The sequence below is a fragment of the Carettochelys insculpta genome, chromosome 29 (assembly GCF_033958435.1).
Source record: "Carettochelys insculpta isolate YL-2023 chromosome 29, ASM3395843v1, whole genome shotgun sequence".
In the NCBI taxonomy this organism is placed as follows: domain Eukaryota; kingdom Metazoa; phylum Chordata; order Testudines; family Carettochelyidae; genus Carettochelys; species Carettochelys insculpta.
In genome coordinates this window covers 7,838,370-7,857,784 of record NC_134165.1, presented here as the reverse complement: position 1 = coordinate 7,857,784, position 19,415 = coordinate 7,838,370, and the positions used below count along the sequence as shown (strand labels likewise).

Here is a 19,415-nt window from a genome sequence, read left to right as displayed (position 1 = left end):
GGCTGGGAAGTTTACCCTGGGCTGTTCTCTTCACCATAGCACCCTGGTCTGACCCAGCTCCCCTTAGCCAGCAGCTCTGCAGGTGCTGCTGTCAGCCAGGCAGTGGGAGAGATATGGGTCTGCCAGTGGCTGATGGGAGGGAGGCGTAGGGCTGGGGCTCACTGCTGTGAGGTGGGGGTGTCCTGCTGTGGCTCACTAACACTACATGACCTTGTCTACAAGGAAGAGGGCCCTGCCAGGGCTGCCTCCAGCCAGGTTCAGCCCTCCTGAGCAGCTCCAGGATACAACCAGGAGGCTGCTCTTGTCAGTTGGCTTAGAATCCCTCTCCCAGGAGCATGTGAGCGCCTGGCAAGGGGAAGCCATAGTGCGCAGTGCCACACAGACACTCGCTTGTGAGCTTACGCTCCCAGTCAGTGACCGTGTACACCGCCTCACCTGCAAATGGACCTGTTCATTGGCCTGGTTTATGCTTCTCTCTCGGGGTCTGGCCGGACTGGGCAGCTCTGCTTGAGTTCTGACAGCAGTGCAGGGCATCCAAGGGCCCAGGAGGGCTGACTCCCTGGCTTTGGAGCTCATGTAATACAGACAGAAAAGAGGGGCTGGTGCAGCAGAAGCACCTTGCAGGCCAAGGACAAGGCCAGCCCAGAGCTGGGGTAGACTTGGAGCCTGGTGTCACTTCCGCACTCTGCAGAGCCAGGTGACGACTGAAGGAGCTTGGACACCTCTGAGCTAGCGAGTGGCACGGAAGCTGCAGCATCTGCATGGGACCGGGATTTACCCCTCTGGTACCAAACACCCATCTTTCCAAGGGAATTACACACACCAGCACTGGCCCAGGGTGCTGACACTCTGCCCCAGAAGCGGGTGCTGCCTAAGGGGGGTCCTGAGCACATAGGAGACACACAGGCGTGCTGCTGGCCCTACAAAGTGGTGAGTGCTGGGGCTGCTTGGAGAGCTGCAGAATGGCAGGATCCTACATGAAGTCTGAGCCAGGGCAGTGCTGCAGCTTGCCTGCACACCGACACCATCACACACCTCCACATGCCTGTGTGGCTGCCCACAGGTGGCCTCCAACCGGGGACCTCTAGGGCTCAGTCCAGGAGCCTCTACACTTTGAGGAAAAAGCCAGCTGCCTCTCAGCTCAGGCTGTAGAGGAGACACATTCTTGCTCTGTGTAAATGGTCTTGGTGCTGCTACATGGGACAGTGAACAGCACCCAGGAGTTGTGTGCGTTGCTCACACACCTGTGTGTGACCCCACACCTGCACACACCTGTGTGTGAGCACATGCCAGCACATGCCTGTATGTGCGTGCACACGTGCACAAGCTTGCGTGCGCCCCCTGCATGTGAGCACACACTACACACATCCATGCTCAGCCACACGTGCTGTCGCACAGCACTGCCTGTGGTTGACCACACGTGCCCACACTCAGAGGCGCACCTGCGGCACTCACTGTAACTCACTCTGTTGGACTAAACCTGCCAAGCAGAGCTGGCTCTTTCCATACTGCTCTGCGTGTTCTGATACTCCCTGCCTGGCCTGGGCCAGTCACAGCCACAGGAAGAAGTGCCAGCCCTGTGCCCAGGGCTGATGTGAGCCTCATTCCATGGGAGCGGGGCCAAAGGGGCACCTACCACAGAGAGCAGATGTAGCACTCATGGGAATTCCTGGGGCAGGAAGTGGGGCTGGTGGGGGCAGGGCAGGGCAGCTCCCTGGGCAGGTGTGGTAGGGCCAGGGTTCAGCTGTAGCACTCAGGGGAATTCCTGGGGCAGGGAGTGGGGCAGGTGCAGAAGGGCCAGGGTTCAGCAAGCCAGGAATGCTGGGGAAGTCCCAGCCATGGCAGGGAGCCATCTGAGCTCTATTTCCCCCAATGCCGAGAGGACATTAGCTGTGCAGTGAACAGAAGACGTGCTACTGCAGTGAAGTCATCACAGACGTCTCATGCAAGCCCGGCTAATCACAGGGTATAAAAGCGCCACCAGATCCTCCTGCTGCCCAGGAGCACTGGGGGGCAGCTGAATGATTAGAGCCTGGCGCCAGGCAAAAGCGGCTGGTGGAAGCTCAATGCCAGGTAAGCGCTGTTCATTAGAAGGGAATGATGATGTTTCCTTTCTTCTCCTGACCATCTCAGACTCTTCTGGGCACCTAGCAGAGCTGGAGCAGTGACACCTCCTGGAGGCTGGGGATCCAGACCTGGGTACTGTGCTGCACAGGAGTGGTCCCATGGCCAGGACCCTCCCCTGCCCCAACTGCCCTCCTGGACAGAGCGCTCCCCTCCCACCATGGCACAGTGTGGTTGGAAAGGGTGCCTGCACCAGTCCTACCTTTCAGCTGTACACTGCCACTGTGGCTGGGGGCAAACTCTCCCCCATGTCTACCTCAGCTCCCCCATCTGGGCAATGCACAGTGATACAGACACTCAGACCGGCAGGAGGATCCTCTCCCTGAACTGTGTGGGCTCCTTGTGTAAGGCACTGGCTCCAGGTCGTCACCAGGAGGGAATGAACCTGCGACCGTAGGGGCTAAAGCCATGTGCCTCTATGTCATGAGCTAAAAGCCAGCTGGCACTCAGCCAAGGCAGCAGAGCAGAAACTTCTCCCTCCCGTGTCAGTGGTCTCAGTGCCTCTGGGGTTACACTTGGCTAATCCCTGTGTGGTGCCTGGGGATCTGAGCTCCATTCCTGATCCTGACACCAGCTCCTTGGGCAGCATGGACTGAATCATTTGCCCTCTCTGGAGTCAGCTGCCCCCCGCCCCCAACCCTGCGAGGTGTCAGGACCGACCCAGGCTGTCTAGATCGCCTCTCCCCCCTGCCCTCAGGTGTGTGTGTTGCCCTCCACAACCATTGCTCTGCCTGGAGGGGTGGGAAGGAACCACATGGATGGGCAGCTCCCAGGAGTCTCAGCAAGGAATTTCCAGGCCGTGAATTTTCCCTAGTGGCTGCTCCATGGTCGCACTCCATCTGCACAGCGCCTGCCACCTGCGCGACAGCACTGACAGCAGCAGCGTGGTTCTGGCACTGTGGCTGGTGGCTTGGGCTAGTGGCCAGAGTGGGAACCCCGCTGGTCCCTGAGCATAGAACCAGATCACTAGCCCAACCCACCATTCCTCTGCTGCTGCTCCTTTAGATTGCCAGGGAAGCAGCCTCCCAGCTGCAACACAGCTGGCCTCTGAGTGCACAACGGCACTGCACAGTGCCACACCCAGGCTGAACTGAGCTACACAGTGGTGGCGATGGCAACACCCTCCCCACATGCACAGCCTACACCTACACATACACCCACACACACACTGCAGCTCTTTGGCAAGTGGCTGGTTTCTCTTGCACACACAGGGAGCACCAACCCGTCTAACCAGGCTGGGGTGTTTGGGTGTAACTGTGGGTAAAAGCTCTGGGGCGGGGCTGTCACTTCCCCCTCTGCCCACATAACAGGAGCACACAGCAAAGAAAGCCAGCACAGCCTGCAATGGAAGGAGATCAGTTCTGGGCCCAAGGCATTTTGGGAGCAAGGACAGGGGCGAGAAAGTGAACACTGAGTAGAAATGACTGCCTTGACCCTCAGCCCCTGCTACCCAGCGCTGGGCTCCCCTCAGCACAGCTCTGCCGGTGCCCCTCACTCCCAGCCCTCAGCCCCTGCTACCCAGCGCTGGGCTCCCCTCAGCACAGCTCTGCCAGTGCCCCTCACTCCCAGCCCTCAGCCCCTGCTACCCAGCGCTGGGCTCCCCTCAGCACAGCTCTGCCAGTGCCCCTCACTCCCAGCCCTCAGCCCCTGCTACCCAGCACTGGGCTCCCCTCAGCACAGCTCTGCCGGTGCCCCTCACTCCCAGCCCACAGCCCCTGCTACCCAGCACTGGGCTCCCCTCAGCACAGCTCTGCCGGTGCCCCTCACTCCCAGCCCTCAGCCCCTGCTACCCAGCGCTGGGCTCCCCTCAGCACAGCTCTGCCGGTGCCCCTCACTCCCAGCCCTCAGCCCCTGCTACCCAGCACTGGGCTCCCCTCAGCACAGCTCTGCCGGTGCCCCTCACTCCCAGCCCTCAGCCCCTGCTACCCAGCGCTGGGCTCCCCTCAGCACAGCTCTGCCGGTGCCCCTCACTCCCAGCCCTCAGCCCCTGCTACCCAGCGCTGGGCTCCCCTCAGCACAGCTCTGCCAGTGCCCCTCACTCCCAGCCCTCAGCCCCTGCTACCCAGCGCTGGGCTCCCCTCAGCACAGCTCTGCCGGTGCCCCTCACTCCCAGCCCACAGCCCCTGCTACCCAGCGCTGGGCTCCCCTCAGCACAGCTCTGCCAGTGCCCCTCACTCCCAGCCCTCAGCCCCTGCTACCCAGCGCTGGGCTCCCCTCAGCACAGCTCTGCCAGTGCCCCTCACTCCCAGCCCTCAGCCCCTGCTACCCAGCGCTGGGCTCCCCTCAGCACAGCTCTGCCAGTGCCCCTCACTCCCAGCCCACAGCCCCTGCTACCCAGCACTGGGCTCCCCTCAGCACAGCTCTGCCAGTGCCCCTCACTCCCAGCCCTCAGCCCCTGCTACCCAGCGCTGGGCTCCCCTCAGCACAGCTCTGCCAGTGCCCCTCACTCCCAGCCCTCAGCCCCTGCTACCCAGCGCTGGGCTCCCCTCAGCACAGCTCTGCCGGTGCCCCTCACTCCCAGCCCACAGCCCCTGCTACCCAGCACTGGGCTCCCCTCAGCACAGCTCTGCCGGTGCCCCTCACTCCCAGCCCTCAGCCCCTGCTACCCAGCGCTGGGCTCCCCTCAGCACAGCTCTGCCGGTGCCCCTCACTCCCAGCCCTCAGCCCCTGCTACCCAGCGCTGGGCTCCCCTCAGCACAGCTCTGCCAGTGCCCCTCACTCCCAGCCCACAGCCCCTGCTACCCAGCGCTGGGCTCCCCTCAGCACAGCTCTGCCGGTGCCCCTCACTCCCAGCCCACAGCCCCTGCTACCCAGCGCTGGGCTCCCCTCAGCACAGCTCTGCCGGTGCCCCTCACTCCCAGCCCACAGCCCCTGCTACCCAGCGCTGGGCTCCCCTCAGCACAGCTCTGCCGGTGCCCCTCACTCCCAGTGTCGCTCACTCCCAGCCTGCAGCCCCCATCTCTCTCCGCTTCCCTCCCTGCACCCCCACGCACGTGTCCCTGCTGTGCTAAGGCTCTGCTGTGCTGGCTGGCCCTGCCCATTTCCTTCCAGCAGCTGCTGTCCCACCACACACAGCCTGGCATGCTGGGAACAGCACAGTGCCCGCCCAAGCCGCAGGAATCTCAGTGTGTCTGTGCAGCACAAAGGTGGAAGGAAGAGAGCTGGACCGAGGTCCTCCTGGGTGGGGCCTCGTGCACAAACATCCCCTGCAGCCCTTGACACGGGTGAGGACTGAGTGCTCAGAGCAGGGTGAGCCCAGAACAAGGACACTGAGATTTTCCCAGGCCAGGTGACTTAACTGATGTTAAAGGTACAAGCTGGACACGGTGGTAATGTGCAGTCAGGACTCTAAAGTCCCTCATCTCTGCCCTCCATGGCACCATGTGCTGGAAATGTGTGAGACATTTGGGGTGCATTAGGGAGAGCATTTCCAGCAGATGTGGAGAAGTTATTATCCCCCTTTATCAGCACTGGTGAGGCTACATCTGGAGTACGGCATCCAGTTCTACCTGCCCCCTCTGTCCGCAGCCCAGTATGGGAAGGATGCGGATGCACTGGAGATGGAGACGCAGTGGAAGGCAACGAAAATGATCAGAGGGATGGCGCACATAACCTACGAGGAGAGGTTGAGGGATTTGGGCTTATTTACTTTGTAGAAGAGGAGACTGAGGGGTGATTTGATAGCAGCCTTCAGCTTCCTGAAGGGGGGCTCTAAAGAGGATGGAGAGAGGCTGTTCTCAGCAGTGACTGATGGCAGAACAAGGACCAATGGTCTCAAGTTACTCAGTGGGAGGTGTAGGTTGGATATTAGGAAAAACTGTTTCCCCTGGAGGGTGGTGAAGCACTGGAATGTGTTACCAAGAGAGGTGGTGGAATCTCCATTCCTGGAAGTTTTTAAGTTCCAAATTGACAAAGTCCTGGCTGAGATGATATGCTTGGGATTGGTCCTGCTTTAGGCAGGCGGCTGAACTTGATGACCTCCTGAGGTCCCTTCCAGCCCTAGGATTCTAGGATCCTATGATTCTGCATTGCTGGTGTCTTTAAAAGCTGGACCAGTCTGGGGCCAACTGGAAAGCCCAGTCCCAGCAGGAAGGCAGGGGCAGGGCTGTGCCCCAGGTCAGAGAACAGATCCCTGCTGAATGGCCATTAACCAGCACCACTCTGCTGGGGAGTCTGCCGGTGGTAGCACTGCAGGCAGCCGGAGGGCTTGCTGCCCTGGCCTGTCTGTGGGCCTGGCTACACTTCCGGACTGCTGGGGGTGGCTTGATTAATCCATACGCAGGGACCCATGGCAAGCTGCGTTATCCCTGGGCCCGTCAGGCTTGCCAAGAGAGTCCAGATGACCAGCAGAGGTCTGGCTGGGATCTTAGACAGCCCCAGCCTGGGAATAAGGCACATGCCAGGCCATGGGAACTCCCCAGGACAGGGGCTTCAGCCGAAATTGTCCAGGGATGGGAGTGGCAGGCTAGAGGCTCTCCTCAGCCTCCCAGCCATGGACTCCACTGATAGGCCCCCTGACTATGCTCTGGGAATACACAGCACCGGCCACCCCATAGCAAGGGGCTCTTCCTTCTGGCATCTCCTCACCCACCCAGTCTGATGCCCAGAGCCCCACGCACCATGTCAGGCCAGTCCCAGGCACCCAGTGATGAGCCCATTGCTCCAGGCTGGAGCTTTCCTCGGGAGCCCCTTGGTCACAGAGACCCCAGACTGACACCACAGGGGTCACCCAGCCCCAGCCCCCACCTCCCTTTCACACTGTCTCTCCCCTGAGCCAGCCCCTGCGGTGAGTGGGGAGCAGAACAAGGCCCCACAGGCGTCATGGTTGCATTAGGTGTGAGCAGCAGGAACTGGAAGCACTAGGGTGGAGGGACAGCAGAGAAGCAGGGAGTGCTGGGGCTATGGTCAGGGGGCACTGGGATGGAGGGAGAGAAGGGAGCAGGGAATGCTGAGGCAGAGTGATAGGAGGGGCAGGTGGTGTTGGGGGCAGAGGGCAGGAGGGGTGGGGTGCTGGGCAAGGGGACAGGAGGGAGCAGCGGGGCAGAGAGCAGGAGGGCTGGGCAGGGGGCCAGGTTGCTGAGTGGAGGGACATGGGCAGTGAGGGCTGCTGTGGGGAGGGAGGGGCTGGGGGTGGAGGTTACCTGGAGGCAGTGCAGTGGCGGGTGGATGGTGAGGGCTGCAGGCAGTCAGGAGGGTGCTGAGGGGACTATGCAGTGGCTGAGTGTTCTGGAGCAGTGCTACCCCTTGGAGGGGTGCCCAGGTGGCAGCAGGGCTGTGAGGCTGTAGGGTCTCACTAAGAGCAGCGGAGAGGCCTGGCCATCCCGCCCTGCGATTCGCTTTCTCCCACCCTGCCCCCATGCGCGGAGGGGCAATTGAACTTCCAGGTGAAGGGGCAAAGTCTGCGTGTGCTCAGCGCTGCCCTTCGCCCAGGCCTGGGCCCAGAAGCCTGGGGCCGGAGACTTTGACACCCGGCCATTGATTTTTGCTATGTGCCTGCAGGGGATGTGCTGTCTGCACCTGAGACCTGGAGGCTCGCACCACCCATGGAGAAGGTGTGCTGGACACAGCTGCAGTTCCTCGCTGTGCTGCTGAGTCTCAGCGCCTGGCTGGAGCCTGGCAAAGGTAGGAGCAGAGCTGGAATGGCGGAGCAGTGGGGAGAGCTGGGGGCCAGCCCTGAGCTGACAGCAGCTTGGGCGAGGCGAGAGGCTGAGGGCAGGGGCAGAAGCACAGCTTTCTGTTCTGATACCAGCCAAGGCCCTTGGTGGGAGGGATGAGTTGCATCCCAGAGTTTGCTTTGTAATGTCTCACTCCGTGGCACTTGCCCAAAGCCACTCAGAGCTTCCATCTCCTTTTTCTCACCTCTTCCTCTTCCTGGTTGCCCCCAAAGACCCAGCGAACCAGCAAGGGAGAGCGGCCAGATGGGGCAACAAGTGACAGTGACTTGCTGCAACCTGCTGCCTAATGAGCCAAGGAGCTGGCTGGGGAGAAGGGGACAGAAGCATGGAGGGCTTGGGGGGGCACTGGGGAAGGGTCTCCCCCCAGGTCTCGTTCAGGGAGGGAGTCAGATCTCCAGGGCCAGCTGGGACCATCGCAGGGGAGGCCAGGCATGTGGCAGCGGGGTGTTCCCATTGCCCTGTCTCTCTCATGGAGTCAGAATCACACAGCTGGAAGGGACCTCAAGATGTCATCAAGTCCTGCCCCCTGCCCTCAGGCAGGATCAACCCCAACTAAGTCATCCCAGCCAGGACCACGTCAAGCCAGGTCTCTCTCAAGCAGGGTGTGTGTTCAGGCAATGGCAAAGTACAGCCTTCAGTCCTCAGCCGCACAGAGCTGGGCAGCAGCAGGGCTGGTGATCTGTATGCAGCATTCACTGTGCAGGGACCACGCTGCCGAGCTGGGTCCCAAACAGCTGTGTGTGTGTTAATGACATGCAAATACACGCCAGGCCTGCCAGCCGGCTGTGTGCAGGGCTGCTGGGGCAGGAGTTCGGAGGGCGTCTGCAACAAACCAGGATGCCACTAGAGACCTTCCTGATGATGTGCCGACCTATTCCGGGTCCCGTGGGTGCGCGTGGGGTTTGATACAGTGGGGGGGTGGATGGCCTGGGACTGACCACCCCACTGCTATAGCAGCCTTATATAGTGTAGCAGCAATATGTGATTCAGTGTATCTACTTTAAAACCTGGGTTTCCACAGTATTATGAGTACCAGGAACAATAACTCTCTGATTGTGAACACCACAATGCCCTGTGGCTGTACTAAGTCCCCATAATTCTCTATACAGCCCCAGCTTGTCCAGCTAGTGGTATTTACCAATAGTGATTGATTCATTTATTCGTAACTACAATTACTTAACACTTGTCTTATATATATATATATATATATATATATATATATATATATTTGGCATAGGCTAAACACTAGGTTACATATAGCTGTATATAATTACATGTGACTTCCCAATAACATCCAATGCTCCCACACCTCACCAACAACTACGTTACAGCGGCCCTTCAAGTCAGAGATACGGCTTGGTTGGGACCTTTCATGGTGGTGACGTCCGGGTGATCAGGCCAGGGTCTGCTGTCTGGACTGGAAGTTGCTAGCCTCCGCCTCATGTCCAGGAGCCCACACCCTTATTCCTGCTAAATCACCTTTTATACTGTTTCTTACTTGTGGGTTCAATACCTGGCCAATTAAAGCATTTGTTACCTAATTTGGGCTTTCTATCCTCCCGGCCTGTCAGAACATGTTACAAGATTTCCTCTGTCCTTGGTCATTTTCCGAACCTGCCCCCAGGACCCTCTGATGTTGCACAACCAAGATGTTCTCTTTGGGGGGGCTTACAGCTACCTGCCCCAGCTGTTCTCTTTGGGAACTTACTATCTGCTTCTCAGGATGTTCTCTTTGGGGACTCTCCAACTACTTGTCAACTTTCTGATTTCTTTCTCCTGGCCTGGCTTCAGGCCTTCCCGCCGTTGTACGATAGCGTTCCAAGATGGAGTGTATGGTCATTCTGCCTTGCGAGTGAGGCCAGGCCACCAGGTGCTCGTGCTCCCACACTTCCAACTCTGACAGGGATGTTACCAGCTCCTGTACCCAGCATATGCTTCCTCCTGTAGTGTGAAAGGCCAGGCCAGCATGCTCCTGCCACCCATAAAGGAATATAGATAACACTTCAGGGGTTAACAGCAACAAAGGGTCCTGTGGCACCTTATAGACTAACAGAAAAGTTTTGAGCATGAGCTTTCATGAGCACAGACTCACTTCGTCAGATGCTGGTCTTGGAAATCTGATTAGGGGCCCCGCAGATTTCCAAGACCTGCATCTGGTGAAGTGAGTCTGTGCTGACGAAAGCTCATGCTCAAAACTTTTCTGTTAGTCTATAAGGTGCCACAGGACCCTTCGTTGCTGTTACAGATCCAGACTAACACGGCTGCCCCTCCGATACTTCAGGGGTTGTCTTCTAAACTAGTCCCTTTGAGAGGAACTCCAGCACCTAGGCTTGGCCTGGAGTCTCCCAGAATTGGCATCAGTCTGCCAGTTACTATTGAAAGCAACCCTAGGCTATTTTAAGAACCTAATGTAATACCCAGCAGTACTGAGACCTCATCTGGGGTGAGTGAAGTCTCTGCTCTACAGCCATGGCTGAGAAGCAGCTGACCTCTAGCTCATGTGGTAGAGTGCAGGGCTTTAGCCCCTCTGCTCACAGGCTCTATCCTGAGGGCTGGCAACCCGGGTCTGTCAGCATTTACAACTAGGTACTATGTGCTTCCCTGGACTGAGGAAGTGCATTCTGAGACCTTCCAGCAGTTCTTCATGGCCAATGCCCTGGGTGAGGGGATGGATGACGCTCTCAGCAAACTTGCAGATGACACTAAGCTAGAGGGCCAGGTAGAGTGACCTATATAAATTGGAGGATTGGGCCAAAAGAAATTTGATGAGGTTCAACAAGGACAAGTGCAGAGCCCTGTACTTGGGACAGAAGAATCCCCAGCATTGTTACAGGCTGGGGGCTGACTGGTTAAGTAGTAGTGCAGCAGAAAAGGACCTGGGGATTAGAGTGGATAAGTCAACTGTGTGCACTTGTAGCCAAGGCTAATGGCTTATTGGGGCATCATTAGGAGGAGCATTTCCAGTGGATCTGAAGAAGTTATTATTCCCCTCTACTTGGCATTGATGAGGCCATAGCTGGAGTATTGTTTCCAGTTCTGGCCCCACCCAGTATAGAAAGGATGTGGATGCACTGGAGCAGGTCCAGCAAAGGGCAACAAAAATGATTAAGGGGTTGGAGCACATGAACAATGAGAGTCTGGGGCTCATTTAGTTTGCAGAAGGGAAAACTGAGGGTGATTTAATAGCAGCCTTCAACTTCCTGAAGGGGAGCCCTAGAGAGGATGGAGAGAAATTGTTCTCAGTGATGACAGATGGCAGAACAAGGAGCAATGGTCTGAAGTTACAGAGGGAGAGATGTAGGTTGGATATTAGGAAAAACTATTTCACCAGGAGGGTGGTGAAGCACTGGAATGTGTTACCGAGCGAGGTGGTGGAATCTCCATCCCTAGAGGTTTTTAAGTTTCTGCTTGACAAAGTTCTGGCTGGGATGATTTATTTGAGGTTGATCCTGGTGTAGGCAGGGGGCTGGACTCGACGACCTTGTGAGGTCCTTTGCAGCCCTAGGATTCTAGGATTCTACAGGTCTATGCTGTTGAAACTGTAGCCGTGATTTCTTGTGCATCTTACAGTCAAATCAGCCTGTCCCCACTGGGGTTTGGACCACACTGCTCAGTTCCCTCGTTGCCCCATTTCAGGTCTCTCCAAATTGGCTGTGCTCTGCTCCTCTCTGAGCCCGCCTGCAGATGGGAGCTTTTTCATTTGCTTTTGGAGTCCGTCTGTGACACAGAGCTGCCCTGGCTGCACCCACCAGCTGCCTGGGCAGAGATGGGTTGGTAGGATTCCCACAGTCTCTGAGGGCTTGCAAGGCTGTCAGGCTGCACAGTGCAATATGGGCTTGACCCCCCATTGTACCCAGGGATTGTTTACAAGATGCTGCAGGTTGGACTTGGAGTGTTGTGCTTTAATTGCCGCAGGCAGCAGGTTCTGGCACCAATGAAAGGGTATCGAGGGCATGTTAATGGAGCCCTGTCTAAGCAGGCATAGATCAGCCTGAGCTGGCACCTTCGGTACATGTGGGCAGAGTCACGGGGGGCAGCTGGAGCACATGGAAGAGCAGCCCACCCCCTGGTCTGTATTGCGGTGCCACGTGGGCAAGCTTCAGGAAAGCTGCCGCAGCCACCTCGCTGGTAGCCTCAGCTCCCTCTACTGGTCCCGTCTCTCAGTCCGGGCAGCTCTGAGCACGCCCACCAGGCTAGCTCATTTTCCCAGCGAGCCCGTGGACTGTGAGTGCTGACTTCCCTGTTTGCGCAATTTGCTATGCATGGGCCTGGCTCCCATGCAGGACTCTGACAGTGTCCCCTGCTCCTCCCCTCCAGGCTCCCTCTCATTGCACATGGACTCCCTGATCCAAGTGGTGGAAGCGCTGGAATCTCACCATCTGAATGGACACCTCAGCCTGAGCGTGCCAGAACTCGCCCGGGGCCTGGGCTGCTGTAACAGCCAGTTCTACCAGCTCCTGCTGGGGGAGATGCCCACTACGCCCCCAGCCCTGTCGTTCCTGAGCCAGGAACAGAGATCGTTCTTCACGCACCTCCTGACGCACCAAGTGCAGCCCTCCTGGGCTGAGCAAGGGGTGGTGCTGCTCCCTGATGGCACCACGGTGGCTGTGAGCCCCTTGTTGGCTGGGATTGACGCAGGGCTGAAGGGGAGGCGGGAAATGCCGCTGCCCCCGGAGGCTGTGGCACCATCACTAGCTACGACTGAGCCCTCAAGCCGGACACAGCCAACTATAGACACCCTCTATGCAGTGACCATTGCCAAGGACCTGGGCATGGCCTTTCTCCTGGCTCAGGCCAACGAGAGTCAAGCGCCCATGGGGCCAAATGGCTGCTGGGACAGCGTGGACAATCCCCAAAACTTCACCCTCCTGGGTCACCCCTCACACCTCACCGATGCCTTCGTCAATGGGGCGCTGGATGGCGTCATCCTGGGAGCGCATCTAGCAGGGCAAGGCGCACCCAGGGCCTCCCTAAGCACCCTGCTGAGAGAGTACTACAGTGGGGGTGGCCTGGCTGGGCATGGCCAGGCCAGGAGCAACTTCAGACGGCAGAACTTTGTGCAGCTCACTGCAGCTGGGCAGCTGGAGGAGCAGGTGCTGCGTTCCCTCCAGCTGCTCCGGTCGCTGCCACAGCCAGAGCCCCGGCTTGGTGGGGTTGGGGATGAGGAGCTGCTGGCCACTGCGCACTCGGCAGTGCAGGAGTTCACACACACTTACCTGGGTAAGTGCTTATTCTTCTGTCCTCGGCCGCCGGGGGAGTGCTGTGCTGGCAGGGCTGAATGGCTGCAGCCGGGGTGTCCGATCAGCTCTGGGGGTACCCCAAACTAGCCACATATTCTGAAAATGCAGTTATTGTTCAAGCCAGCTAGCCACACTCAACCAGCCAGATAGCCCCATGTGGCTAGTGGCTAGTGGCTAGTGTCAGACCCCACAGGCTCCAGAGATGAACCCACAGCAACCACCACCCCTTGGCCCACATGTGGCATACAGCCCCATCTGCTGAATCCAGCTCCAAGGCTGTGGGGAGTTCCCAACCAGCTCCAGACTCTGGGATCTGCCCATGGCAGGAGATGCCACCGCTCTGGGACTCGGCTCTGGTTCTGCCCATGGCAAGAGATGATGAGGCTCTGGGGCTCAGCTCCAGTTCTGAGTTTGTGCCCCTCTCCCATTTGAATCCTATGGCGCTTGGCCAGTTGGTTGGGAAAGTGAGATAAAGCACCACATGGGGTATGTGAAGGGCCCAGTCCTCAGTCCTTAGTCTGTCTCAGCAGAAGCTTTGCAAAGCCTTTTCTCAGGGACCTGGTGCAGCAGAGGAGAGAGCAGAGCCAGCCGGCAAAGCCAGGCAGGTTGGGGCCGTGCTGCTTCTTGCCCTCTCTCTGCTGGGAGCAGGGCACACCCAGGGCTGGGAGCCTACTACTCTGGGTTCTACTCATGGCTTTGCCCAAGGCTATTGTGTAGCCTCAGAAGTGGTCCTGTGCCTCAATTTTCCCATCATTCCCTTAGAGATGAGCTCCCTCACAGAGTGAATTCGCATAGTGTGAATGGTGGGCATTAGTGTCTTAGCTAAGCTGGGGCTCTGCCCTTTGGAAAGGGCTGCAGGTACACTAGAAACAAAAGGCACCAAAGCTGGGGAGACAAGTGAGTGATGGGTCCCCTCCAAGTGGAGCTGGGTAGTGCTGACTGACTGAGAGAGATTCTGAGGCTTAAGGATAGGCCCTGATCCAGGCTATTTATGTAGCCACCTGCACACGCAGACATGAGCCCCTACACCGCAGCTCGTGCAGCTAATGGCTCATTCCCATGCATTGGATGGGCTTCCCCTGGCTCTGGCTGGGCATCGCAGAGCTATTGCCAGCTGGAGCACATGCACCTGAGAGCTTTGTGGGGCCAGCAGAGGCAATGCCTTGTGGGCAGCACTGCTCCCCCACAAGGCAACCACTGTTCTGGGGCCACACATTTCTGGTGGGGGTATCATTTCTCTAACTGTAAGTCTTCAGGAGGAAATTCTGCTCGTCTGAAAACTTTCAGTCAAATGGCGAGAACCAGCCCCCTTGGCTTGACTCCTCCTTGTTCCTGTCTCCTGCAGGAGGCATGGGACCCTTCCATGCACATTGGCTTCAAAGCTTTTTGTTGATAACCAGTGTAGGAAAAGCCGCAGGTGGCTGGAAGGGACTGAGCATTTCTCAGCCTTGGCACATGTGTTCCAAGAAGCCTCACCAGGATCCCCTCCTGGCAGCATGTTCACTCCCTGGGCCCCACAGTGTCTTGGGGATGGCAGAGCACAGCATTGCACAACTGCACCATTGGGGAAACTGAGGCACTTGTAGGCTACAGCAGGAACTGTGGTCACAGCCCAACCTTCAATGGACTCAGCGACTCCCCTCACTCTAGCACAGTCTACACTGTCAGGCAACTGTGCTGGCAGTGTCAGGCACTCGGGTTTGGGGGGACTGTGTCTCACCCTGCAGTATGCATTTGCCTCCAGAATGCCCGGCCATCATCCCCCGCTGCATGTGGAGGGCCAGGCCCTACAAGGGGACCCCCACACAACTCCAACTGCCTCTCAGCTTCGTGTACATCCACCACACCAGCTCACCCAGCCAGCCCTGCCGAACCTTCCCTGAGTGTGCTGCTGATATGAGGTCCATGCAGCGCTTCCACCAGGACGACCGTGGCTGGGATGACATCGGCTACAGGTGAGCAGGGGCCTGGCCTTCCCAGAATGCACTGGGCTCACTTAGTGCTCATCGTGAGAAAGCCAGGGGGAAAGGCTTTGCTGGGTGGAGCCTTGTGTCCCTGAAACACAGTGCTGTCTACTGTGTCCTGGCTCCGCTACAAGCTCCTACACAGCCCTGCAGCAGCTCTTGGGCCAGGTAGTGCTCTCAGAGTCTGGGCTACAGGGCACACTGAGATCATGGCCTGGGCAGTGTGGTTGCTGATTTCTTTACATAAAGGCAACTCTCCTAGCAACAATTAGAAATAAAAAGTAACATATAACAAACATAAACATAGAAATAGATGGCAATCAATATAAATTAGAACCTATGAAAGGTAAGAAATTGATAGAGGAAGCTAAAGACACCAAAGAAAATTCCATGACTGTCAGGACTAAGGACAATGAAGATTTTAAAAGTATATCAGGAATAAAAGAAATCCCAGTCATAATATAGACTCACTACAGAGACAATAGAAAGAGATGTTAAAATTATTAATAATGATGTAGATAAGGCAGAAGCACTAAATAAATATATCTGTTCTGTATGTGGAAAGAATCAGGATAATCTTGTATCACATCAGGGTGATGAAAAATTTTAGGCACCGGTTACTAGGGTAAACATTTTAAATCAGCTTAAATTTGCCTCCAAGAATTCCACAAGAGTTGGCTGAGGATGTCTCCAGCCCACTAATGTTCATTTTAAAAAATCATGGGATACCGTGGAATTTCCTGAAGACTGAAGGAGTGCTAATGTGCCAATATTCAAAAATGACAGTCAGGGTAATTTGGATAATTATGGTCAGTTAGCCTGACATGAATGCCAGGTGACCTAAGGAAGCGAAAAAAAAACTGTTACAGGACTCATTTGATAAGGTATTAAACAATAGGAATATAATAATGCCTATAATTATAATTGCTTATATTGAGACAAGGTCTTGTCAAACAAAACTGATTTGATCCTTTGAGAATATTACAGGTTCAGTTGCCAAAGGTAATGATGTAGCTGTAACAGACTTTTGAAAGGCATCTGTCGTAGCACTACATGGCATTCTGATTACAAAATCAGTACTGTACCCTATCAACAGAACACATTTTAAATGGATTGGGCAGTGGATAACTAACAGATCAAGTTCTAGTTGTCAATGCGTGGGCGGGTGGATTCACCGGGCTTGGCTCTGGGCCCAGCTCTATTCAGTGTTATCATCAATGGTGGGAAAGAGTGCCGAGGCCAGAAGAGCTGGAGCGAGCTAGCTCACCTGATAACTTGTGTCCAGTCTCACAAACTGTATTTTAATGCACTTGTATGCAAAGTCTAGTACCAAAGTCACAACTCCGGGAGTGGAGGTGGGGGAGGGAGGGGATGAGGCTGTACCCTGCGAAGCAGAAGCCAGAGCATTTTGGAGTTGTGGGGGACAACATCTCAGCATGAGCTCCCCAGTGAAATGCGGCACAAAAAAGGGGTGAATGTGACCCCTGGATGCGTAAACAGGAGGTGTGAGCAGGCACAGGGGGTGATTCGCTCTCTGTTTATGGCACTGGGGAGACAAGCGCTGGCAAACAGCACCCACTTCAGGTGTCCCTGGTATTAAAAGGATGCAGGAAAATTGGAGCAGGTGCAGTAAAGTGCCACAGGAATGCCATCTGGGCTGCAGAAGGTGGCTGCCAGTGTGATGCATTGATGGTATAGCAGGATCTGCCCAGGCAGTGAACATCGGGATGGATGGGCTCAAGGGGAGACTGACATGAGATTTGGTGGTTGACAACCAAATCCAGAAACATTCAAACTAGAAATCAGGACAAGTGTTTCCCAGGACCAATGATGAACCACTGGGAACTAGACTTCCAGGGGACATGGGGAATAGTCCTCCTTTCAGTGGGCCCAAAGACAGGCTGGGGGCCTGTTCGGGAGATGCTTTAGCCCAGCACAAGTTACTAGGCAGGGTAAGTGGTGACATTCTCTGGCCTGGCTTATACTGTACAGGCTGAGTGAATGGTCCCCTAAGCTATGGTTGTAATGCTATGAACTGTGATGCTCCAAGGGCAAGAACATGGCCAGCAAAGGGCTCTTGCCCAGGGATGGCCAAGCTCATGCATTAGCCAGACCTGCTTTGCTCTCACTCCAAAGAGCCAGTCAGTCCCACATGCTGAGAGAGCTCTGCTGAAGCAGGTGATGTGGGTGACCCACAGGGCTGCAGACCAGTACCACCCACAAGACAGCCAGAAGCAGGCATAGCTTGGTACAATGCAAACTCCTGTAAAGGCCTGGCTGCAGACCCCTGGGCTGAGAGCCCAGATCCAAACTGTAAGGGAAGCAGGCTCCCGCTGGGCCCCCATTCTTAATTCCTGGACGGCAGTTCCAACAGAAGTGGCAATTGGGTAGTGAGCATTGCCTCCTTCTCAGCTTCCTCTCTGCTCTTGCCCTGCTGCAGCTTCGTGGTTGGCTCGGACGGGTACATGTACCAGGGCCGAGGTTGGAACTGGGTTGGCGCTCACACCCGGGGCTACAACCGCAAAGGCTATGGCGTGGGTTTCATTGGGAACTACATGGACACCCTACCGGAAGCCTTCGCCCTCAGGCTGGTGCGTGATAACTTCCTGCTGTGCGCTGTGAAGGGGTCCAAGATCCGAGCCAACTACACTGTTCACGGGCACCGGCAGATGGGGCACACGATGTGCCCAGGGAACATGCTCTTCCAGGAGATCCAAACGTGGCATGGCTTCAAGGTGAGCCCTGTCCCGCAGGCTGCCCAGCTCTCCCTCTGGCAGGGGCACTCTGCGAGCAATGCCCCGAGCAGCAGCCTGGCTTGTGCTTCCTCTGCCCTAGCTGTGAGACGTCCCAGAAGGGACTGCCTCCATCTCCAAGCCACCAGGAATCCAGAGGCATGAGACTGGTTCTGGCAGCAGAAGATGCTGCCGACTGATCAGTGCTGGGTGCTGGCTGCTCACCCGAGCCGTTCAGGGACACCATTCACAGCTTTTCTCCCCAGCACCTAACCAAAGGCTTCTCTTTCTGTCTGGCATCCAGGATTCGCCTAATTCTGCCTGAGGTGGGGGCCCAGGAAGGGTGCTATCCAGCTGCACTGGCAGGTCTGGGGCAGCTGGCTTTCTTAGCCTTGCTCATGCCTGGGGCAGGCTCTCAGGAGCTCAGTGTGGTGGGGTGAGGGAGACGCAAAGGAATAGGGTGTTTCCTGGGCACGCTGGGATTAATCCCCCATTTTCTCTGTTTGCTTTTGCAGTGAGAGCTCCCAGTTATGGACATGATCCAGGCAACAACCCAGTCCAGGACACCTCTCACCAGGCCCCAGGACCAGACCCTCAGATGTCCCAGGGAGCAGTGACCTGGCTTAGTGGAGGCCATTCTGTCTCAGGGCCTCGCCAGCCCCAGAAGTTTCAATGTGCTACTCCGCTCTTGCACTGAAACTCCCTCTAATAAAGCTGGGCAAGGGAATGTGGTTTGGTGTCCGTGTAGTCAGGCTCCCCTTTGAGACACCCAGGCCCATCCACTAGCTGAGCAGAGCAAAGTGCCTCCCAAGAGTCCTCTGTAATACACAGGTTCTGGGGTCATCGCTGAGAGTGTTGATTCAGGGCAAAGTGCCTACAGACAGTTGTACTTACAGCCTGGGGCTGGGGACCCTCTACTGTAAAGCACACCAACCAGCCACACAGAGCTCCTCCATTCACCACACGTTCATAAAAATCCAAACAAACAAGCAATTCCCTCCTGTGCCACCACCAGTACCACTCCTCGTACAGAGGGGAGCTTACGAAAACCAGTCGCACCAAATAAAAAAGGTTCTTCTGATCCCAATGGACCAGCTACATTCCCAGGTCAATTCAGACCTCAGCTCTTACTCCCAAAGCCAGTCCCTTTGAATCTAAAATCCAAAGGCTCAGTCATAAAAAGAAAGGAATCAAACACATACACCAAAGTCCGTTGTGCAGGCCAGCAGCAGCTGTGGTGACAGCTGAGAGCTCCAGGCCCTTCTGAAACACCGCAGGAGCATCTCTGTGCAGCTTTGGGTGGGGTGAGGGGGCAGCACCATCCTGCAGGTGGCGCTAAGAGCTTATTGCCCTTGGCCCCACCCCCTTCTGGCAGAGGCTCTGCACTTTCTGGGGCATGCAGCCTGTCCTGCCTGCACCTTGCCCCAGGCCTGTGCTGGTTGTCAGCCCCGCTGCAGGCTTGTAACAGTGATGGAATAATCTGGTGCCTTAAATCAAGTCTCTGGAGTGTATCTGCAGCTCAGGCCTGCGTTCAAAGCTTCAGTTCGTTGCCACGACCCGCCAGAGGTGAGAAGCAGGATTGAAGACAAATTGGAGGAATGTCCAAGGCCCTTTTTATATCGTCAGGAATCCCATTGTTCTCCTGGGTAAAAGTGTGTCTTAAGATGGAGTTTGTCACAT

General features: G+C 56.5%; 1 protein-coding gene across 1 annotated transcript; it reads left to right on the top strand.

Annotated features, from left to right (window-relative positions):
* The first annotated feature begins 1,965 nt into the window (after window positions 1-1,965).
* PGLYRP2 (peptidoglycan recognition protein 2) lies at window positions 1,966-18,456 on the top strand. Its single transcript, XM_074980088.1, has 6 exons — window positions 1,966-2,073; window positions 7,624-7,746; window positions 12,117-13,019; window positions 14,784-14,994; window positions 17,444-17,738; window positions 18,251-18,456. The coding sequence occupies exons 1-6, from the start codon at window positions 2,022-2,024 to the stop codon at window positions 18,251-18,253; spliced, it is 1,587 nt and encodes a 528-aa protein (XP_074836189.1). The 5' UTR covers window positions 1,966-2,021; the 3' UTR covers window positions 18,254-18,456.
* Window positions 18,457-19,415: the final 959 nt, after the last annotated feature.